The 25,843-nt window shown below is 34.3% G+C and overlaps 1 protein-coding gene across 1 annotated transcript; it reads right to left on the reverse strand.

Moving 5' to 3' along the window:
• Positions 1-1,526: 1,526 nt before the first annotated feature.
• Positions 1,527-17,578, reverse strand: LOC123548875 (ultra-long-chain fatty acid omega-hydroxylase-like). The gene is made up of 13 exons (XM_045336487.2): positions 17,461-17,578; positions 14,791-14,948; positions 11,269-11,470; positions 10,174-10,304; positions 9,147-9,265; positions 8,886-8,948; positions 7,613-7,736; positions 6,684-6,816; positions 5,168-5,288; positions 4,551-4,746; positions 4,050-4,129; positions 3,702-3,767; positions 1,527-2,752 (listed from the first exon to the last, which is right to left on the reverse strand). Exons 2-13 carry the CDS (start codon positions 14,941-14,943, stop codon positions 2,653-2,655), a joined length of 1,488 nt encoding a protein of 495 aa, XP_045192422.2. The 5' UTR covers positions 14,944-14,948; positions 17,461-17,578; the 3' UTR covers positions 1,527-2,652.
• Positions 17,579-25,843: the final 8,265 nt, after the last annotated feature.

The raw sequence follows: 25,843 nt of genomic DNA on the forward strand, positions 1-25,843 counted from the left end.
CAAGGCGAAAGCCGAGTGGTGACATTCTGTTTCGAGGGTTGACAATCAATGTCACACACACTGCCATATGATATCTATTTTATTATACCGAACAAAATTTAGTAGATAAAAGTTTTAAAATGTTTTAAATTCATTTAATTCTAGCCTGGTAATCGCCTGTGTACACATTGAAGAGTGACGTCACTACTATATGTGTACAAGGGAGGCAATCGTTCGGCTAAAATTTAAGCAGTTAATTGCCCTTATATGACATACAAAAAATTAGCGTGGTCACATGACCTGACAGTCACTTTCGCTTGGTTACGTGTCAAATTGGTTGAAAAAATGTTTTTGATAGTCAAAATATCTCTTTCTCGGGTAATGGGATTTTAACATTGAAGACAAAAGAGAGGTATAATATAAATGAATATAGTATCTATGTAAGGTACTCTTTATATAAACATTTTTATGGTTATTTTGAATTTTTAGAACAACTACCACCGGGTTGTAGACGAGTTCCATGTACTCCACCTCAGATCCTCGTCAAAAGCACCCTCTTAAATAACTCAAAGAGTCTTCTGTGAATAGTAGCTGTGCTTGAGTCATGCTTTTAGTCTTTTTGATAAATTTCAAAAGTCTGTTTTGAAGTTTATATTTACTTCATTCCTCTCCTGTCTGTGTAATGTAGTCCCTTATTTCTGCTGCTATAGTTTGATAAACATAATGTTCCCTAAATATTCTTAAAAGCAATGAATGATACCTTATTAAACGATTCTTTTACCTCCGCCTGTTGACTCGATTAGAAGCTAAAGTCCTAATGACCTGTCTATGGTCTTCAAATATAAGAAAGTCTCGTTGTAAGACAATGATAGATTGTTTATATAGTCTTCTCACGATTTCAGTGAAGGCATCTATCTGTCTTGAACTTAAATTCTGAATTAATTGACGTTGAGTCCGTCCATTTGAATGTCCTAAGGTTATCAAATAGTTTAATTCTTGAAACACTTTCGATCGATTCATAACAGGTTACTCCTTGACTAAATGTTTAAATGTGAAGAAAAAGAGATCTAAAGATTATACTGATGACATTCATTCCATAAAGTGTGTCCACAATGTAAACATTGCCAGCCTGTATCAAAATGTGGTCCTAAATCTACTCCAAAATATGATCTGATGATTAAATAGTGGACTGTTTTCAAAGAACAAGTGTAATAATATTTTAAAGAAAAACAGGTTTTATCCCAAAATTGTGTTTTAAATGTCATAAGTCCACTCTTTAATGATCCTTATAAACACAAGTAAGTCCAACCGGGTACACAAATTAAAAACCCACAGTATACAGATTACTGTCGTGGTATATAGTCTTCTAATCATAAAATTGTTTGTTCATAAGGAAAGGTATAAACAAACAGTGTTCTTCTTGCCAGTGTATGTCTCTTGAACGCCTTCTTGCTACTGTCGTATACCTATTTGGATAACTTCGTAACATACCCAACATAAATCTATGGCTCTGATAAGCCCACCAATATATGTTTAATACCTCATCATCCAGCACCCAATGCAGCCTGTTCCCTTCTTCGTCATAAAATGAATCAAACATGCTATCAGATGGAACATAAGGTCTCAAATCCATGTTGTACAAACAAGTTAAACTATCTAAACATCAAATAGAAAAGAATGTTTCCCCAGTAAAATATTATCACTGTGCACTTGTAACACTTGTAACAAAGCCTCCAAATCCAGCTCCAAAGCAAGCTGGTGCACGTGGTGGTGGTTTTTCCACCCCTACCACTTTAAGATATTCACAGTTAGGTGACCACTTTAAATGTTCCCTCCATTCATCGTTATACCTGTCCCATGAATGTGCGTGAAATTAGCCAGAGCAGCCAGAGTAGCCAGAGTGATTAAACAATACCCAAGGCTATGAAAGCGGGAGTATTGGAACCACCCAGGCCGAAATTGTCATGTTGAGAAACTAAACAGTACCAATAACACGACATAAAAGTCGTGCTGAACGATCTGAGAAGATCGAAATATAACAGCCCTGATTGAATGTACGGGGAGACATTTTACGGCCGCCACACGGCACAAACAACGCTGCTGCGATAATAAAATAGAGAAAAGTGGAAACTTCACAGGTCGCTCAACATGACAAAGTTACATTAGGTAATAGTCTGTTCTGTATACCTTATGTAATCATTACTCAGGTGGATGTGTTGACTGTGCAAATGGCAGCTAAAATTTTAAGCTCGCTTTGCTTAATAAAGTATGTAAAAAAGATCCTTTGGAAGCAAAGAATGCAACCAAGAAGAATAATAGCAGACTCGGTTTGATAGAGTAGTATGATGAGTACTATAAATACCACACAGAGTATTTGATGAGTATTATAAATACCACTGAGAGTAAATGAGTAAACACTCCTTGAATATTATGCAAAAGTACCAGAAGTTAACGTCCTTCTAACCAAAAGCCCGAATCCGCTACTGAACGGTGCCATATTTTCCATTGAAATTTTGGTATTTAAACATATATGTACTTCTTCTTATTAAATTTCACAATAGTGATTCTTATCGCAGGTATTCTGTCATGTTCTAGAATACAATAACACCATTTCGTCTTTTGAATTACTAAATACAAAACTGTTCAAAAAATTTCAGATTTTGAACCCTTAACTCAGCGTGAACGCAGAAAAACTTTTATTCCATTTTTTGGTCTCATCACCAATTTTGGCTGTGGAACTACCTCGTGGCTTGTGTCTAGTTCTATACGAAATCTGAAAGAATATACGAGTTTTTACAAAAATAAGTACATTAGACTGATTTTAGTTTGCTGGACTTTTTGGTCAAAACAATATCTTATGTATGAGAAAATATTCTACTTTTTATAGCATGTTATGACGGAGCTGTCAAAGGCTGCATACACAGCCGATGCAACATATATATACTAATACAAATCTATCCAATTTGTGTTGAACTAATATTGTGTTTACGCAATTCTTTCGCTGAGTTTTTCAATTATGGTCTCCCTTGCACTGCAGAATGCATAATGAAATACATAAGTTGATATAAATATAACATAAGGACCTGATAAGTACCTAAAAGAAGCAAGATTTATCGTTATTTACAATAAATAGTCTGGTATATCAGATATTACAAAAATGCTCATTTAAATAAATCAATGATACAAAAACTATGTACACAAATAAAAAATAGTGTTTGAAGTTTGAAAAATAATTTCTGATAGTTTGAATGATCTGAAATTATGATTTATAAGGTGATCCTTTGAAAGCAAGTCAAGGATTTGTGAGAGGAAATGCAATACAATCATAGCACTTCTTAGTCGCCTAACCGACTATAACGGAATTCTGTTTACACTGAAGGTAGTTAATGATTCCAAAGAACTAGACAATGTATACATACTTCACCCTTTCCTCACCCTTTCCCTACCTTTAAAGTTTTAGGTACTATTTAATTATGTATTTGTATCAACGTGTGGAACTGACAGTCAAGTCCGGCTATGTTACTTTGTTTTAAAGGAATACCTTTTTGTTGCTAAAGGAACTTTCACCTTCAATACACAACTGGAACTTTTGGCTTTCTGCATCTTATTCTAGATGATTTGAATTTAAGATCATAAAGTATTTTTTTATATATTTTTATGATTTATACATCAAATTAAATTGAATTGAAAATTGAATCAGAATAAAAATATAAAGGACGTACGCTTGCACGAGACGAGACAGAACAACCTTTAGCTCATTCAAAGCAAAGTTTTGACCAATACAGTTTCTGAAATAAAAATAGAATTAACTTTAATTTTGTCAACCTAAGTTGCCGTAGATAGGCCTACATGTACGTTGCGAATGAAAACATAAAACGTAAATTAAAACGGATTGTAAATGGTGAGCTAACTGAGCTAAGACAGAATACTGGCTCTTGGATACATGGGCGTATGACATTAAGTACTTTAGAAAGAAAATAACCCTTATCAAAAATATTGACAAAAACAATTAAACTTTATGGAATATTCTGTGAATTCGACATTTAAACAGTTGGTTACGGTTATCTTACCTAGTCCCTGCTGAAAATGGAATGAAGCTGAATGGATCTCTCTCTGGCTCAGATTCTGAAAACCTGTCCGGTCTGAAATCCTATGAAATTGTGTAGACAGTAACGATATTGAGTAGTTTTCTGTTTTACTAGAGACGGTTTGCTAATTATCAGGTTCAATATGTATATAATCGTATGAATATACGTTACATATAAAATATATAATTTAAGTTTTCGAATATGAAAATCAACTGCACTCGAATATAATCATAGAATAAAACCTTACTGTCTGACAGTGTTTAGGTTATTATGTTTAAAAAAGTACTACATGCCTATATTTTGAGATTCTTTTTTCGCAAACTCGTGAAATTTTCGTTGTTTTTTGGGAAAAAAAACACATTCGTTAATCTAGGCGAAACAGATGTAAGGAGCTAGGGATAGTTCTATGAAATAAAACATTATTGAACTTTGTGATTTTCACTATTTGCAAGATAAATCTTACCGCAACGATCCATTAATTACCTCATGGTCCGACCAAACTGCTGGATTATGGTTCATCGTGTGAATGTTGATTTCTATTAGTGCACCAGCGGGCAGTGTGACTCCATCTATTGTTAAAGGTTCTTTCAAAGATCGTCCTATCACTGGTACAATACTGTACATGCGCATTACCTCTTTAATGAAGAACAGCATGTATTTCAGCTTACTCAAATGGTCCCTAAAACAATAAAAGAGGACGAATAAATGGTTAATGGTGAACATATTCGAGATAAATAAAGGACCTTCTATCATATATCATACCAGATTTATATAGCGCCCTTTTCATAACACGTTCAAAGGCGCTTTACATAAAATAGTGGAACCCGCATGTAATTAATATCATTAAATCACCTTTTATCCTTGTTTCATTATCATTGTTCTTGGTATAAAAATCTTTTCAGGTGAAAATATATTTCACCTTTTAAGCAAAATGTAGCAAATAGAAAGGTCTCGGTTGGACGCATTTGCTTATACGCTTCATTCGCCCTTTGCACACCCCATGTAAATTTGCGACGAAATAACAAGTAGGATATCAAGCTTTACAAAAATTGTTGTCGTATTTGATATTATACTTCATGTATTCAAAATATGCTGCATACGGTTCTACATTTTTCGTCCCAACCACTTGCATGACCTCTTCATATATCTGTTCTTGTATTTCCGGATATTGTCCAAGGGTGTAAATAGCCCAGCTTATTGCAGAACTTGTGGTGTCATGGCCTGTTGCAGTGAAATATAACCATTTTAGCAGACTACATAGAATCGTCAATTTATCATAGAAACCTGTTTTTTCTCAGGATCTTTATACAAAGAATTGGGACGCCAGAACAAAAGTTAAGTACGTATTGATACTGAATTTAGAAATAAATTCCAAATTGGAGCATAGAAATCTATCGCCAGGTTCAGATTAACAACATAACATACATTGATGGTATTAAGTCATACGCTAGTATAAACAATGTTTAAGAAGCCGACTCACAAGAAAGCACAGTTGACCACTTCATTGATTTGTTAGACACACACAAAAAACAAAAGAAACGCACTGCTTTTAAAATATAATTCATAAACACATGGAAAACTTATCCCTTTTAAGAGCATTATTGCCAGAAACACATCTTTGACAAATTTATGTACTAACAAAGGCCATTCCTTCATTGAAAATATGGAATCATTCAAACAAAACACACCCATGCAAGAGGCGGCGAAGTTTACCTCAACAACAAAGGCGGGCTGGTTCTAGGAACAAACATTAGAAATGCCATGTTTGAAGTTATACATACAGAAAATAACTAAGGTCAAATCACACAGAGGTAGAAGCCAAAATAAAAATCACAATTTTCACTAGGCACACTGCCAATGAATGAGACAATATTATAAGAACAAGAAACTACCGCCACCAAGGAAACAACTAGACCAGATACACTAAGATATCTCGAGGTTGGTGACATTTCGACCAGCGTGGTTTCCAATAACTTATAAAGGCATATTCCAACGGCTGAGGTTTTAAACGGACCTCACATTTGATATCTAATCTATTTCAGTTATTCGTATTCAGAACTGGATAAAATGAAAATGAATATATCTCATCAAACTGTTGACACAATGCGTTTTTTATGAAACTTTTTTAAATGACATCTGCAATAATAAAGAATTTCAAAGAGATGGCTACAACTATTAAGGCTTGATAAAGAAGCAAATAGAGGGCTATTGTAATTTATGCAAAGAAATACATTAACGTGCACGAGAAGGGTTAATCTTGATTCAGATTTATTTAAAATTATTTGGCTCGACATCTTATTCTGGATACAAAATCATTTCTACATTTCTACATAAACAGACCATCTTCTTCAACCTAAACCGTATTGAGAAGAATTTTGAGAATTCACTAGTCAGAGAGTACTAAGTGATTGATGAATTGATTCAGAAACTTAAGTGGCTTTCTCTCATGAGCTTCTATAATTTGTAGCCAAAAATACCGCCTACTCATATACTTTGATTGACCATACTTATTCATGCTTATTCGAATGTCCTTACTATTATATTACTGACCATTTTCTTTTTTCCTATTTGCATATTTCAACATGTGATAAAAAGTACAACATAGTCAGCGTTTACCAGCGAATAAAAATGTGTCAACCTCCGCACGTATTTCTTTGTCGGTGAGTCCGACACCATTTTCATCTTGTGCCATGAGTACAATATCCAGGAAATCTGTATATTCATATTCTGTGTCTTCATGATCTGTTTCCTGAAAAACGTGTGATCATGAATATTTTCCGTGACGTAAACATGAATCAATAATTGACTCCAAGTGCTCGGAATATGTAATTACCCCATTTGGCTATTTTAAGTCACGAAATAACAATAATACTGTAATTCGTAGTTGGAAAAGAGTATACTTTTTGAATAATTATCTATTCCCTAAACGTAGAATGTGACGTTTATGTTTATGTTTAACACGTTTGTTCTAATATCAGTCTGTGAATGCTTATAACATATTTGAAAATAAACAGACGTTTCACAATTGACAAAATAGATCAGTAACATCTCACCCCTCTCAAAAGCAAATAAGCCAGACAATAGCAAAATTATTGTAAAGAGGGAAGTAATTAGGTCGTTATGACAAATTTTCCGGGAAAATATGGAAGAGGCCGATTTGACAGGAAGCGATAGGTCTTGTATGCGACAATGTAAGTTACTCTTGTTGACTCAGTAAAGCTCAAGAAATGCAAACTCATGAACTGACTCAATCAAAACGAGTTTGCTACTATTTTGCTTGCTTGCGTTCTATGATTCTAAAGAATCTTTATATAGAATTTACTATTTACAACGTCTGTGTAAACATAAAAGACGCATTAAACCATCTTCCTCCGGATTCTTAAATACAAAGTATTTCAGTATTTTTTATTTTAAAAGGAAACATTTCGTTTTGTGTTCAGTAACATCTTCTTTAAGGCGAATGAAGACTTACGATGGACTTGCGAGGGGTGGGGGACGACTTTCATACTATATCTTGCTTTAGGATTATACTGAGTTAAATTTACCAGAATATTTCTACGTGCTTCAATTATATCGTCTGCAAATTCATGAACATAATTGCACAACTGATGAAACCGCTTTCCCGTTCTCGTTCTGTTAAAAATAAAGTCTGGATGCAACACCGGATTGCTGAAAATATACATAATAATAAACAGAAAACAGACTGTCAAAGCCATACGGTACAGGTTTTAATGATGTTCTTAAAAGAATGTTCTATGACTCAAGTGAGGTAACAACAACACTAGTTTAACGTCGTTGAACAAGAGTGATACTGATAAACAGCGATGCGAAACTGTTATTCTCGAATTATTAACTTGCGATATTCAGTAATAAAAATGCAGCTCCTTCAAACATAACCTAAGCAGTGCACTGACAGATGTGTGCGCAATTGATTTACAAAAAACAAACCTCGTAGACAAAATGTAATATATTGAAAACGATGACATGACAATCAGAGGGGGTGGAGGTAATTTGCGTTAAAAGCAAAATTTACTGCTCATCTTTAGGCCACACAATGCGGCAATTCCGCCTGTATTAGTTTTACATTCAACGTATATGACTGATCTATATTCAACACAATGTTTACTTGGCTAATAAGTAAAACTGAAAAAATAAAACAGTGAAAATTGATTATAAACAGTTATTGAATGATTTACTTGTCAATACTCAAACGCGATATTCAGTAATAAAAATGCAGCTCCTTCAAACATAACCTAAGCAGTGCACTGACAGATGTGTGCGCAATTGATTTACAAAAAACAAACCTCGTAGACAAAATGTAATATATTGAAAACGATGACATGACAATCAGAGGGGGTGGAGGTAATTTGCGTTAAAAGCAAAATTTACTGCTCATCTTTAGGCCACACAATGCGGCAATTCCGCCTGTATTAGTTTTACATTCAACGTATATGACTGATCTATATTCAACACAATGTTTACTTGGCTAATAAGTAAAACTGAAAAAATAAAACAGTGAAAATTGATTATAAACAGTTATTGAATGATTTACTTGTCAATACTCAAACGCATTGGCCCTTGGACAATGCTTTTGACTTAAGATCGACAAGACATTTAATAAGACTTTGTATAGAATATATATATGTGTGGTAAACATCACAAAGTCACGTGATAATCGTGGAAAAAATTGCAAGTAGGCAATATTAGACATGGAATTATTAAAATAAAATTGGAAGAGAAGAGCCGATTTATAGTGCTAAAGAAAGTTTGGATGAGATAGTGGATGCAATGAAGGACAAAGAAAACATTTACACATGCCTCATTCGCTTGACACAGTAGCTTGATAATTCCTGTACTGCTGAAACGTATGGATGGTCTAGCCTGAAAAAATAAAATAATCCATAAATATCTGCTTTAAGTAACAGGGACTTCCCATCAATATACTGGTCCCCTGTAAATTTTCTAAACTGTACGACTAAAACGTTTTCTTGTAACGTCACGAGAAATCAGTGTCCAAATCGGGAATTCTTAGCATTAATCGAGGATCTAAAAGGTTAAAAAATGAGATGAACACTTTACCCCAATTCCTGAATATGGCCGTCGTATGAGAATGCACACTGTAGTAAAGCGTCTAGTGTCGAAATGGACACAGGCTGGCATATTTCTATACTTGAATTGCGGCACTGGGACAATCGAATCTAAAATTGTAAATAATCTACACGAATGCTATTCAGAGATGTAATGTTAGTGCATTAAATAACATAATAAATTAATCATTTTGGCCTGTTTATTGATATCAATGCAAATTATCAAGGAACAATTCACAAACACAGTGAACACATTTGTGGCAAATTTGTTTTTAGTCCTTGACGATTGGTCAATATTATCCATATAATTCGTATATGAGTAGCCTGGATTACAGGCTTCACGCGTTGAGAACCAGACTAGAGAGTATATGACATGTTCCACCATAAGCAATTATTTCACTGATATTTTCTTTCTGGTCTGGTCAGACACAATACGCTGCTTAAAGGGAATGCCTGGATTGATTAGAAAAGTCACGTATAGTCGCAGTAACCTCGCAAAAACTGATTTATTCATTTGGTATTTAAAGTTCTTAAAGCATTGTGAATTATCATCAGAAAAGGTAGGGACAATTTTCTGAAGAGGTTGTCGTCTTTTGAAATATATATTTTGTCCTAATAACAGAATCTTTTATCGACAAAGTCAAATTTATAGTAAACACATACTTCTTTTTCAAAAATGCTTTCATTTTGTTTATAATCTAGCATAGGTCTCCAGCTTCTTCAGGTGTTGAAAATCATGCAAAAATGTATGTTTATTAGAACTGCAAACAATCTAAATTGAAAATGAAAGAAAAACTGTAAAAAAAAGCACCAAAAGATAATGCTTGACAAAAAAATGTCATCTTCCGTTTCCAAGACTACCTTTGCCGCTATTTTAAACTAACCTAATCTATCTGTATTCACAGTAATTTTGAATTTTGCGAATAGATCTATAATATTCATATAATACACCTGGCTACAGAAGAATTTCTTGAAAAGTCAGCAAAGATCAACAAGATAAAACTGTTTACAAAAATTACCAACAGATCTTCAGCAACAATATTGAACTTCATGATATAGTTGTTAAGGATATCAAAATGGAAAGCTGTTGTTAGAAGACGTCTGTTACGGGCCCATTTTCTGTCACCGATGCTCGTAAGTAAACCGTCACCTGCAGTATACGCATTTATTACATAACTACAAATTTTATGTCTGACGTAGAGATTATATTTTACTAATGAATACAAAGGCCCGGTATGTTCAACTGCCGTCGTATATGGAAAAACAGGGCGGATGGGACTACTTGTTTCAGTTGCAACATTCCGTGCTTCAAAACGTTCACCGCTTCAAATGAGTTTTTAGCCTCATTTTGGCTTATACTACACCAGAAATAGGGAATAGGTATATCATAAATGGTCATTAGAGCAGTACCTTGATCCGTAATGATGCATACGGCTCACATGGATTTTGAAAGCGCCCTGTGGGATCCAGGCTTGGCAAAATCTATTATTGCACATCAAGGAAGTGTTATGATAACAAGTTTCATTTTTATTCAGAAGAATGGAAAAAGGTAATGTAGATCATCTATATGATAATCAATATTATGTAAGAGTAAATGTGCATGTAAAAAAAAAAGATTGTTAGCCAAGAAATATGTACTCGACATATTGCGATTCTGAAGCCGCAGTGTTTGCCCCGCAGAAATCGGCACACGGTACGTTAACGAAGTTTGACGGAAAGAGTTGAGAAGTTGCAATTGTATCGTCTTGCATATGTGGCAAAAATAGTAGATCCTTTAAAATTGTTAAGGTCACCACTACTGCCAGAAAACTGTTGAACGTGAAAATTGCAAAAGCAATTTTATCTTTTTAGATATTTTGTACATGATAAGAAAAACGGGAAAAGTGTAATTTGGCGAAAAAAGGCATAACTGTTAGTTTTTCGTTTGTACTGCATTTGCTACTTACGCTTTTCTTTTACAAAAATGTATCTTTTCGGTCGCAACGAAGCAGGATTTGAATACCATATCAAGGTCCGTAAATCAGAAAAAGCAGTGAATTGTGTCAGTGTGACAACAAGAACTTAAATGCTGGCGGTTAAATAACTTATAAATATGTAGCCAGCCATTTATATACCTATCCATGGTTTAAGTATAGTATAGCCACTTCCTATATGGCTGTCCTTCGGTACGGACGCTTTCAGTATCAGCTTCACAGTATCCGGATGGTTCAGACAGTAGAAAGGATAGAAGAAATACACCCATATTTTGTGCATCTTGACGCCAGTTGACTGGACGAACTTTAACGTTTTCTCCATGTAATCATCATATGATTCAACCTGAGGAAGCAATGAAATAAAGTAGCAACTACTGTTTTATTGATTACTCCTAATCATTTTAAAGTTTCTGTCATTTTTGTTTTTTCACTTTACTTTCAGGTACTGAGAAAATTCAAAAGTAACGTTCTAACACGACTCGATTTGTTTTCCTATTAAATAAAGAAGGCTTAAACTGTGTTTTGTTATTCATCAATTCATTTGTCTGACGACACAATTATATTAGGCTACGTCATAGTGTTAGACGGCATAGCGGCGCGCTTGAAAAGAAATCAGCAGAAATCAGGCATATAGATCTATTTAGATAGATATCGTCAAGGACGTACATAATAATCATTGATAACGTGTTAGAACTTAGAATCGAAATAATAAATCTCAAACAGTGATTTGCTCATGAATAAAATCATTGTCGTTTAGATCCAGATGCGTATTACTCTATAGAGCTATGCAATTTGTTCGCACCTAAACTCCAAACAATGATTTTATTCAATGACAAGTCACTGTTTGGGATATATTATTTCTTGAAATATATAAGGATCTATCCTAACCTAAACAGTGAAAATTGCATTACTTTGTTATCAGCATAAAATGACGCATAATGGTCGTATTTCATGAAAGAAAATTGTAACCTAGATCTATCAAATCGATGTTGAAACTCTTAACATTTATTCCAAATTGTATTGTTTTTTCAACTCAACGTATTTCTTGTTACATAGAAACACATGGCAAAGTTTTACAAGATATGTGAATCAAAGGTCAGATACCATTGACATGCTCAATATTGGCCAGGAATGATAAATCAGTCCTTTGTCGTTTACTTAAATGGTAACAGAAGAGACTGATTTCAACTCATTCAGTTATTTACAAGGGTAGAGAGCCGACAGAAATACGTTCAAAGAACAAAGCGCCTTTGTAGGCAATGCAACCAAAAATACAAACTTCAAGTAGGCACTACCTATTTAAAATATATGTGTAGCTTACTGCATCGAAGTACACAGTCTGAAAAATTAATAAAAATATCATTATCTGAAAAAGAGTAATTTGAAATGATCCCGGGTAAAGTATTTGGGGGAAAAAGTGGAGACAACTTCTTTATTACAAAGTCTTTATTGTAGGCTTAGACCATTGAATTAGTACCTCATGCAAACTATGCATAATTTTTCTGTAATCATGAAAAAAAATCATACATAATTTTTACAAGGATTAGCATTCTGAAAAAAAATACAGATCAAATCAGCTGATGTCCTAGAAAAAGTGTAAATTTTTTCGTGGTGAAATATGTCAACACACAGACGATATTTTTGGGGAAAAAATTAAACCCCACAGAATTTCACAAGGCATAATATATTGAAAAAGGTATAATTGCTGGAAAGAGAGCAATCTCTGCTACCAATATATATATATGCGTGTCAAAGTATGGAAAAATATATGTAGAAATATGAAAAAAACAACCACTGTCAGATGTATGACTGTGTTATCCAGGTAATGCAGATAGCTTACTTTTCCATTGCTTTGATATAACATAGACAGGATTAGAACTGACAAACGGTGTTCACGCAAAAATATCACTCTATAAACAGATTCAAAAATATCACTCTATAAACAGATTGTTACCCTAGTGTGAAAAGAGCTCAGGGTAAGTTACTAACCTTAAAGACAGTTTAAGTTATATATAGAAAATATGGACAATGAGGACGCTTAATATACGTATAATACTTAATATTAGTTAATAACTTTGCAGAGAGACACAAGAAACTCTATTATACCATGTTTGGTAAAATCCTGCAAATTACACCACATATGGCTCTTTTTTAGAGACTGGTGAGAGGTGTTGCACAGGTGAGAGGTGTCGCACATTTTATTACCTCTCATGAACAGACTTAATCAAACCGAGTCTGCTATTATTCTTTTTTGGTAGCATTCTATGCTTCCAAGGGATCATTTTACAGATTTTATTAATAGACGGTAGTCGTTTTTATCGGGCATTTCATTACAAATGATATGGACAATCGTAAAGATGTAGTTCTGAAATATAAACAAAACAAAATTATATTCAATAGAATTCTTTTACCATAAATTACTTTGTTTCGAATTGTAATTACAAATAAAATTATACATGTATTTTTATTTCGGTCAGAAGCTGTTACTCGTATTGATAAGAAAGTATTTAAATGTTTTTCCCCAACATAAAAAAGGAAAGAAATAACGCAACTCAAATTTATCTACCATAAAATGATATTTCTTATTCTAACACGACTTGCAAAATAACCTACATACATGTAGAGCAAAATCTATCTCGGGTTATTCTGCAATAAACATCGCGTGCAATGACGTCATCCGATCCAGGTGCGTAGTACGGTCGTAAAAAATAGTTACCATATTTTCTAACACTGTTGATACTAGCATGTCGTGTTAGAATCGAAATAATAAGTTCCCAAGTGTGGTTTATCGTAGAATAACCCGACTTTTTCGTTCTTATGCGAAACAATATATCACTCAGGCCTACGGCCTTCGTGATATATTCTTACGCATAAGAACTCAAAACTCGGGTTATTCTACAATAAACCACGTTTGGGAACTTATTATTTCTTAAATAATTATTGTTTAGGCTTGATGAACTCCTCAACACTTGAAAATGGACATACATTCTTTTATAATGTGATTTCTGATCGTTTTGCCCGTTTTCTATGCTTTAAGAAAATTTTAAGCAAGTTATAAGTAATATGCAAGATTAAACAGAAGCAAAATGTAAAACTTTCAAAAAGTGGTCTTATTCGTGAAGTTACTGGGTCATTTGGAACCAAGACAGTTGGCGTTATTTGCGATTAGCGAGGTGGTCTTTTAAACATGTTAGCAGCCATAAAATAATATAGAAGAAAAACGACCCTTCTGGAAAAAAAGATCGTCTTAATTTTAGGGATGGCCTTAGTGTGGGGTTCTAGAAATAATCACTTGAGACACCACAAGTGACCTTGGTATCGGGATATGAAATAAAAGAGAGGTACACACAGTTAATACAGTGTATAAAACTAGAGATAGTCATACAAGATAAAACCGAAAAATCTTAACAGGTACTAGTTTCTATTTAAACAATTGATACCAAATAAGATAAATACATGACTTGTAGATAGGTATGTATGTAGAAATTTTAAAAGAAAATATTATCAACACAATTCTGCTAAGGTGACATCAACAAAAACCGGCTGCATAAACAATAATGAGAATTCTGACTGAGAGAGTGGGTTATAATGTACAAACAATGAAAAAAATATCGATTTTCAAGTTAATATCTTGACGATTAAGAAAACTGTATTGTTATTTACCCATAAGTCACCTTGAATAAGACGAGTGTCTGGAAATCCTGGAACTTGTCTCGCAAGCCGTATGGTTTGTAGATAACAGTAAAGCACAATAACTGTCTTGTGAAGGAGAAAAAGAGTGAAAACCGTGCATAGTATGAGTATTACAGACACCATTATACCTGAAAAGTAAAAACTTAGTATAATATTTACCAGGTATGTGTACTGCATGTTTACTATTTATAACGTATTTTACACGTATATATGTAAATATGGAATAAATAAGTCCCTGATGGTCTTCGTACGTTTTAGCAACGAATATTATCAATTATCGGTGAATAGTTTGTAACAAGATTATAATGTTTTAGCCATTAAAAAATGGGGAAAAGGCATTTCTTAATCGTTGAAATAGGAAAATAGGTAATAATCAAAAGGAATTATATACAAAACAAATCCAAAGTAACTGTTCCTGTTACATTGACATTGGTACACTTCCATTCATTCAATAATCCTTGAAAATAAATAAACAGACGTTTGCTTTCAATATGAAACGGTGACAGTGGGGCTTTTAAAAAAGGCTACATCCATGATTCGAACATTTTAAAATTCAATTAATCCAATATTTAAAAAAAAAATCTTATGTCACATACACAATAGTAAATTAATAAAACGCCTAATGATTAAGGCTGAGAATCAAAATACTTTAAAATGTCTTATGCCACATAAAGGAGTAAGATGATAAAAAAAGACTAATGATAAAGGTTGAGATAAATGGGTAACGAAGTGCCAAGTTACTTTTAGGCAAGGCAGAAATAGCTTCTTAACATTACAACTACATGGGTAGTTCATGCTTGAACAATCTTAGACCTTTATGACTAGACTTGTTGTGACTGGTGTTAATAGCCAGAAACTACCTTGAGCCGATACGACCAATCACCCAACATAGATGACAGAATTACTTTTTCATTTTAAAACTCCATGCTCAGTCAATGCTTGAACAATCCTGACCAAAAAGACTTAGAACGAAATTAATGGACTGGAAACACTTGGTCCTATACGACCAGATACCTTTACTGGTGGCATATTTCGTTATACCTTAGTATTATTTTTTGGGCTGGAATGAAATATTGAGGTTGAAAAACTCTGGTAACGACGTACTAGTAACAAATTACCTGTCACTGAAAAGAGAATCCGTTTTACATGTTACAAATGCATGAATTGTTAGCGACTGAGCAGTTCTGAATTGAAATGACTGACTAGGGCCGCCACAATGATTGGACAGATATAATCTGGTGCCGAAATAACCATATACCTGTCACAAATTTTATTTTTACATCCATCACCGCTCATGAATACCTATGTGGTTAAGAAGCATTACTATAATGCATCGAGGAATATAGAGAACAGAATGCGAAATGTTATGGAAAAGAAACTGTATAAACAAACGAAGACTTGCAGAACGAAACAAAATACCTATTTCGCCGTTGTATTCATTGATGACACAATGTGATATAACACTTATTTGCATAGATGTAACGACTATACATGTAGGGAAATACTTATAGATACAGTATCAACTGTCTATACATTTTTGTGTATCAAAATAAAAGCTTACTTTACGTATACGGTAGTAGCAAATTAGTTTACTACCCCCAGCGTACTACACACATCACCACAATACTTGAACCATTGTCATGCGACAAGGAAAAATCTAGGTAAGACGGCTCTCAGAATTCAATCTTACTGGTCAATCAAAAACAGCTCTAAATAACAAATGAAATGCTGGCGCTTTATAGACTGATCAGGCTCAATCAAAACCGAGCCTGCAACATTTTCATTTTAGTCGTGTTGAGGTACCTGTGGATTTTCCACTGTTTCTATTTTGCCACTAAATAATGTTGTGTAAGGTACGTTTAACGACAAGACAGAATGCTTTTATATCTTAAAACACATAAATTCCCGTAATGATATCTGTTAACCATGTACCATTCAAGTAGGTCTGTACTCGTACGATATAATTAAGTTAAACTGTCGAGCGAAAAGAAAGACTCAACTCCGAGTGTGTTAATTTCTGTAAGAATATACATGTCAGGTGTATAAGCGTGTTTAATCATTCGTTCCAGCGTGTGTGTGCTTTCGTTGGCGTTGAAGATATGAAGATATGTCTCTCAACGGTAATCAAAGAAAATCATTGCCATTCTTAATACTGACTACGCCCTCGTGAAATTATTACGCCCGATGTATAACCGCCCATCGTACATAAATAGTGTTGAAACACTCTTTTGCTACAAATTATTTCGAATCTAATATGCCCCTAATATAAAACAGTAGATAAAATATAGTAGCGCTATTTCTTGGTCGCAACAAAAACACTGACGTCACCGCACGTTAATGTGACGTCATTGTAGCGTAAAAGTGTTTTAACAGAGAAAAGCATATTAGAATAGGTATTAGACATTAGTAGAAGAGGTGACGTTGTAACATCTGTATTTGTACACTAAGGCTAAGCGTAAATTTTTATCAGTCGTATCTTTATTTGATAAGTGAAATGATATAGATATGTTTGGTGACGTAGAAGAGATAAAGTAATTCTGCTATACTTAATGACAAAAATGTTAATCGCTGTTCAAAACTACTTTGTACGCCAGTTATACAATAAGAGTGGCTAAATCTGCTTTCAGAAGCATACCATACCATTAGAACCACGGCAACAAAAGTTTTACATCCATAATACAAGCGAAACTACAAAACTATATCCTTTTCTCATTTCTTCCACAGATATAAATCCAACTTCACAAAGTTTTGAAACTTAAAATAAAATAAAATCATTTACCTTGTACTGACTTTCCAACTAAGTGTATCTATACATCTTCTAATCAGGTTTTGATAAAGTTTATCACTATAACTATAATCAGCTATTTTGCCCTTACTCTTGCATGCACGTGTATTGATTATTTTTTTCTGATTCAAAGTAAAGGTAGGCTTTTTGTTCATCTTTACCTATTGTTTCTGCTCTCTCTTTTATTAAGTACGTTAAATTAAGGCATTGAATGCTTTCAAACCCCTTCAATTTATGAATATATGGGAAACTTATGAGGCGTATGCGATTATGCGATACAATATGGTGACAACCTGAGAACGTAGGTTCTTGCATTTAATGTGCAATTCGCGTGCCATAGTGGCTCATTGTTTAATCAATTTTTACTTTAAAAAAGACACTTTCAAGTATGTGCGAATGTATGTCTACTCTATGTGTCCAATATTTTCTCCGAAAAAGTGACGAATATGATTAGAAATATACTTTATTCATTAGTTGAGGTATTATAATGGCACATTTTGCATTTGCTAATATTTTCAAAAGTACAACACCGTCAAGACAGGACAATATGTAGAAAAATCTTTATCTTCTGCAGGAACTGGCCTGCTATCAAGCTAGAAGAGCCTTACGACTAAATTTGAACTTACGATGACTGAAGACTATAGCGCAAAAGTCTTGAAAGAGAACACCAGTGATGATAAAACTGAAAGTGATGAAGAGAACGAAAACATCGTGATTACAGTTGGAGAAACATCAGTGAAAGTAAATAGAGAACAACTAATACAAGGTAGCGATTATTTCAAAGCATTGTTTGAAGGTGACTTTGCAGATTCCACGAAGAAAGAAGTAGATATATCAGAAGTGGTCAACAGTGCTGATATTTTAAAAAATGTTGTTGCTTTCTTATCCAGTGGCGACACTGCTATCGAGCCAAACAATATTGAAGATTTATTAAAGTTGTCTTCTTACTTTCAGTTCCATACACTACTAAAAAAGTGTGGAAACTATATAAATGATACATTAACAGTTGAGACATGTCTGAGTTATTTCATTTTAAGCAAAGCATATAATCTGATAGAAGCGGAAACAGCCTCTAGTAGACTTTTACGAGCAAGGTTCCACGATTATATTCTTCATCAAGAAAGTACCCTTGACATTTCTCCAGCTGTTCTTGCAGATTTATGCGATAGCGGATTTTTGAAGTCTTGTGAGTGTTTCTCTTTACTGAAGTTCATTTCACAATGGGTTTGCAGGGGATTGTCAAAAGACCATGTAACAACAGGTTTGAAAGTATTGAGATACATTGATGGAGCACTGTTACAGGCTCCGCTGCATGTAAGTGTTCAAGTTCAGTTTGTTGGGAAAATTTTAGTTGATCTGGAGAACGCTTCAAAATGCAACGAAGAGGTATCCGAGCTGCTTAGACATCTCGAAATAACAATAAACAATATAATAATCAAGGCTGGTAGAGTAAACGTAGAAGAGAATGAAACAGTCCTTCTAACTGTCTCGGGTAGGAAAAGTGCGCCTACAAAGTCTGGTCCAAGCATAGCTATACCGTGGATCGTTGGTGTTGACTATGTCGAATCTTTGACTGGTGAGAATGAGCCTGGTGCTGTAGACACAGGTAAATTCAATGTTGATATTTCTGAAGACGACCTCGATGTATCAGAAATGCAGGTGCTTGATGTCTGTGTCTATGAACCAAGGTGTAAAGTATGGTATCGCTTAACAACCTTACATAGAGATTGGATAAAATCACTACCTTCTGATATTCACAGTACGCTGCTAAAAGGAGCTTTTGAGTGTGACATTGTCTTATTTGAAAATAAGGTATTTCTAGTTGACGATTCAGCCGGAATGCTTAGTTTTGATTTAGAAACTTGCGTTTGGTCGGGGATTACATCTGCTTCTAAAGAATCTGCTTGTGAAATGTTACAGGAGATATATGGAACCATAAGTTCTGACGGATACGGTAGTTCCTTGAATGTATTGAATGGAGACCTATATTTGTCATATGAAGACCCTTTCTCCAATGGGGGTATAGTATTTATCAAAATGTTTAACAAGGAGACACGGCTATTTGAAAACATCTGTACTACTGAATTTGATATTGACATATTTCATGACACTGTAGTCAGTGAAAGGGTACGCACGAAAAATTTGTGTTTATTTACACTTTCACAACTTTCAAGAAAAAGCAAAGGACTAATGTCATTCATTCTAAATGATCACGACAATTTAGAAATGTTCTTTAGTTCGTGCGTTGAAGATCCACAACAGCCACGTATTATAGTACGCAATGAAATGTTTTATGAAAGCGATGAAGAACACATAACTGAAGACAGGGTTCATTACAAGATAAATGATATCGGCGCGGTAGACACAGATAAGACTATACTGTTTGTGGTCGTTAAGGACAGCATGGCGGAGGCAAGCGAACTTACACCTGAAACACATGGAATTATGAAAGGGGCTCCTGAAAATACTGTAACTGTAACTGAAAGTGGAAGTACGGTTGGAACTACTGAAATTACGACAGAAAGAATTGAAAGTGAGAGTATGGTGACACCTAGATGTAAAGCAGGGTCAAATGAGAGTGAGCCTATGATAGGGGCGACTGGATGTACGACAGAAGCAACTGAATTATACACTGGAACAGAGACATTCCATGTGATCGGAGAATATGACTTAGATACGCGTAAAATTAAGTTTAGAAATGGTTTTCCAAAGAAGGACATAAGCGAAATATGCATCCATATGAAGGCTGAGCGGGACGATGGATGCAGTGAAAATGTACGTTCTGAGACTTTTGGGAGGCAAGATGGCTTCTGGCGTATAAAGACTACCAGTGATGGAAGATCATGTTGTTATAATGTCACCTCTGAAGAATTCAAGATTACCCAGCACGTACCACCTCCATTCTCGCATATCATTGCTGGGTGTGAAACTGAGTTACCAAGGAAATTGCTGGCAATACTGGAACCTATCAACTACTTGTCAGAAGAGTCTTAAAACATACAGAAATATTCTGCTTTAAAACTCACAGTTTCAATTTTGTTAAAAGTGCTGTGTTCTTTTATCAAATGTGTTGTTTCAAAGAGTGCACAACCCCATATAACAGAGCGATGAAGCAAGGTGCTCAAATACTGCAAAGATTAAATAACGTCCCCTACTTGCTGTAAATGAAGACTTACATCTCTTTCTTCCGAAATCACCATATTTTCCCCAGAATTCGGTGGAGATTAATTTCCTAATGGAACTGTGTCATCATACCAAATATCACTTAAATATATGATTTGCTAATATGTTGCAAACAGATTTAGGGACAGATAAGCATATGGTTTCTAGTCACAAAGATTGATTAATTGTAAATATAATCTGGAAAGTAGATCCCTCGGAAGCACTGAGAACAATGCAAACAGTGAATTTGCAGACTCGGTTTGATTGAGTCCGTTCATGAGCAGTAAAGGAAAATGCAACACTGCCCACGCCTCCTAGCACCGGCTTAAGCAGTATTCAATTTTCAAATCTAAATGAGTTGAAATCGATGATACCGAAGGACCAGAAAATATAACAACACTGAGATGAAGTCGGGGCGACATTTTACGGCCGCCACATAGCACTTAACACCCGCTGTTAAACATTAAATTCTCATAGTTCCTTATAATCTTATTTTCATGCTATCTTACGTATTTTATATCATTTAGTTATTGTAGCATTCGCATTGTACTTTGTCATGTCTATATGTTTCTTAAGGAATTTTTGAAGACTTTTAAAAAAGCACAATCCCCATGTAGACTTCTGCCAACTTACATTAAAATATTAAATGCTTCAGAAAGCATGCTAGGATCTTCAATACTTGCTGATTTTACCTCTTTCTAATTTTATAGTAACCACAGCTGCGGTCAAAATATAATTAGAAAAATAATCCGCTAATGGTCCACTCTCACAATATCAAGTTTCATGAATGTTTAAGAAATCGCAAAATCTAGATTTTGTGCGCAAGTCTATAGGTTTTATATCCACTTTTTATTTCTAAAGTAACCATAACTGTAGTTCTATTTCATATACAGTATGTTATAAACAAAACACTTGGATTAAAATTTGTATACATAAAACCCTATAGTTGTTTTCATATAGCATTTTTTGGCCAATTATAAAAAAGGTATCATATAAGTTATTTATACTAAAAAAAAATATATATATATATAAGTCCACACAAAACTCATTACCAGGTAAAGACAGGTCAAAATACACCTAAAAATCGGATGTAACATGCATGTTGTACCACAGAAAAGCGCCTTAACATTGACAAAACTTGAGGCCCGACCCTTTTGGTTTTGTGTAAGCTGAATTATAATTATACATATTATACATATATTAATTCGTTAAGATAAGCTTGCCATTTCTACATATTTGACTGAAATTTGAATCAATAAAATGTCATTTGAAAGTATTCGGCCTCATGTCTTTTTGTTAGCCCGGGTAACTCTGAACAGCAATGTGACTTTAGTTGACAATTTTGTAGTTTCCGAAATAAAATGCCTCATTTGATCATTTAGTTAATGTTGAAGAATGAGAACATGAAATATTAATCCCGGTTTATTAGTAATTTCTAATATTATTCTGTTACATCTACATGTATACATGCTTTAAACATGCCGAAATCATATAAGTTGAACATGCCCAAATGCCACATTCTAAACCATGATGCTTTTTCTGAGTGCATTTCCTTTGAAGAAACCATATTCATCCATTATAGTACGACAATGAGGTGTATAATAACTGTATATCCAAGTTTATGAACCTGAGGTCAAGGCCTATAGGCTTACTTTTATTACTAATCACAGAACACCTTGTTATTCTGAACCGGAAGTGGAAGAATGACAACTCTGTATAAGATATTCCCTTTTCTTTAACAAAGTGATAATTTACACGTTTTATATTTGAAATTGACATAATTATCTTTATACATTTTAATACGACGCTTCTCACTATGCGAATAGCACTCTCAAAAGTTGTCATATATCACAAAGTATAAGGAACAAATGGGCCATCGCTCACCTGAGTAATTGGGTCTACAACCTCTGGAGAGTGAATAGGCTTTTCCTTTGATTTGAACGATTTACCTAGGTTTAGACCCTACATGACCCAGATTCGAACAGGGTGAAGAGTTTATCAACATGAACATTCTGATCAAGTCTCTTGAAGATTTGATCATAAATCTGGCCTCTAGAGTGTTAACAAGCTTTTCATAAGATTTGAGCACGTGATCTAGTTTTTGACCCCACATGACCCAGATTCGAACTTGTCTTAGGGATCACCAAGATAGACATTCTGATCTACTTTCATGAAGGTTAACAAGCTTTTCTTTTGACTTTACCGGGTAACCTAGTTTTTTGACCCAACATGATCCAGATTCATACTTGACCTAGAGGTTATAAAGAAAAACATTCTGACCAAATCTCGGGAGATTCAAACATAAACTTTGGATTTTAGAGTGCTAAAATCCTTTTATCTATTAGATTAGTAACCTACTGACCTAGCTTTTACCCAACATAACCCAGTTTCAAAACTTACATATAAACATTCGGACTAAGTTTCATAAAGACTGGATCACAACTATGACCTCTAGAATGTTAACAATTCAAATTCACGCATCGAATGGTACACTACATTGACTGACCGGGTCAATGTGTATAGCCAGTGTTTCCTTTACCAAATTGATTCCAAAGGGTCATATTTGCCCCTCAATAACGACCAAGCTGGACCGTTCCGGCTTGAAAATATTTGAAATCCGCCGAATTTTTACGATTTTGGGCTTATAGCAAACATAATAATTACTGCTTTATTGAAAATTTGCAAGTTTACACCGGCCGAACTAATACATAGAACATAAAGAATGCAAGAAGCTGTAAAGATACTTTTTATCAGCATGATAATGGCTAACTGAGAAGTGACCCCCCCCCCTCCCCCGAATAAAGACCACCTGTGAACAAAGACCACTTTTGCTTGTTCCGAAGAGTGGTCTTTGTTCACAGGTTTGACTGTAGTTCTTTTTCAAAATTTTAGTTATTTTGTATTTTTGTACAAAATTAAACGCATCCTCGGTGCAAAATGTAACGCCCCCAAGGGCGCTTAAACGGAGGGATACGGAATGTAGCAACCAAACTTTTACAAGATGATCGTTATATATTTATATAGATGTGCCCTAGAAGGAACTTTTGCTATGCTTTAACTTGTGTTATGTTAGTAATTAACAAGACATAAGGAATCTTGCGAAGATAGTACTCTAAATATTACATTCATCTAACATAAGACAGCTCTGGCGTTCCATAGTTATATATATGTAAACATGTAATTAATAAGACCTTGATGGTCTCTGTACTTGACAGCAATGACGGCCATTGTTAGATAATTTGTAACAAGTTTAGAATATTTTAGACACGTAAAAGAAATTGGAATAAGGCAGTAGGATGTGTGTCAGCTTATTACAGTAACATCAAATTTATGCTTTGATGCAAGGAATTAAAGTCTTTCTTAATCGTAGAAATAGACAAAATAACCAAAAATCATGAAATATGAACCAAAGTTAGAAGTAACTGTTACTGTTACATTAACAAAAGAAAATTTTCATTATTTGAATAATCTTTGTAAGAAGAATATGTGTAACTGAAAATAACCAGGCGCTTGCTATCACTATGAAACGATTGGCAATATCCATCAACTCGAACATTGTCAAACTCGGTTAATCTAAAATTTCATAAAATGTCTTATGCTACAGACACAGGAGTAAATTAAAAACATTAATATAAATATTGCAATAAAAGGATAAAAATTACCTGATGCCGAAATTACCAGTTACTTTAACGTGAGGCAGAAGTCGCACCTTCCTATTACAACTCCATGTGCAGTTGGTGCTTCAACAACATAAGCCGACTAGACTTACCGCGATTAATATGAATAGACTGAAAGAACCTGGAGCCGACACGACCAGTCGTATATCACAGATGACAGAATTAGTTTTCATTAAATAACTACATGCTTAATCAGTGACCAAACAGAGTGACTAAGAACGAAACTGATAGACTGGAAAAACTTGCTCCGAAATGACAACATGCCTAATACTGGAGGCAGAATTCTTTTAAAGTCATTATTTGGTCCGAAATGACATATTGTTGCCGAAACAATCTGGTAACGAAACGATTAGTTACCTGTCCCCGAAGGGAGAATTCATTTTACATATTACAAATCCATACATTGTTAGTAACTGGATAATTTTGGACCGATATGACTTACTATGTCGCCAAATGAGTTGGCCGAACTAACATAGTGTCGAATTGACCAGTTACCTATCACAATCTTAATAGTACAGCAATCACCGCTCATGTATATGTATGTGTAAAAAGGCATTACTTTAATGCATCAAGGAATATGCTAGAGAAGAATGTAAAATATGTGGAGCTTCAAGCAAATACACAAACAAACACTTACAGAGTGAACTTACTAAGATGTCTATTTCCCTGTTGATATATATTGATTACACAGTTTGATAAAACACTTTATTTACGATCTTTTTAACGACTATACATGCAGTGAAAAACTTATAGATAGTGTATCAACCGTCTATATATCAACTGAAAAAGTTTACTATACCGTATACGGTAGATTTAAAGCTTAGTCTGCCCCCCTGCGTACTATCTACACCACCACACCACCAGTACTATTGCGAAGCGATATGGGCAAATCATTTAGGTTAGATGAGTCACAGAACCCAATTTTGCTACTGGTAAATTTAAAAAATCAGCTCAAAAAGCAATAAAATGCTGGTGTTTTTGAGACTTGTCTCCAAATAAAAGTCGTTAATATTGTCTTTGTAAGGACAGGACAGAGGGTTTTCATTGCCGTTTCTAATACTGGTTATGATTAGTAATTAGACAAAGACAACGGTAAATACAAGTGTTAATTTATTAGATTTTGACACTGGTCCAAGGAGTAATATCATTTTATTTCTGAAAAAAAAAAGTACAAGAGGTGAAGTTGTAACATTATCTGTGTTTGAACACTTAGGTTAATGCGTAAATTTATATCAGTCGTATCTTTACTTGATCAGTGAAATGATATAGATATGTTTGGTGACGTATACGTGATACAGTTATTCTGCTATACTTAATGACAAAAATGTTAATCGCTGTTCGAAACCTCTTTGTACACCAGTTACACAAAAAGAGCAACTAAGTCTGCGTTCAGAAGCAT

Source organism: Mercenaria mercenaria, chromosome 6, assembly GCF_021730395.1.
Source record: "Mercenaria mercenaria strain notata chromosome 6, MADL_Memer_1, whole genome shotgun sequence".
In the NCBI taxonomy this organism is placed as follows: domain Eukaryota; kingdom Metazoa; phylum Mollusca; class Bivalvia; order Venerida; family Veneridae; genus Mercenaria; species Mercenaria mercenaria.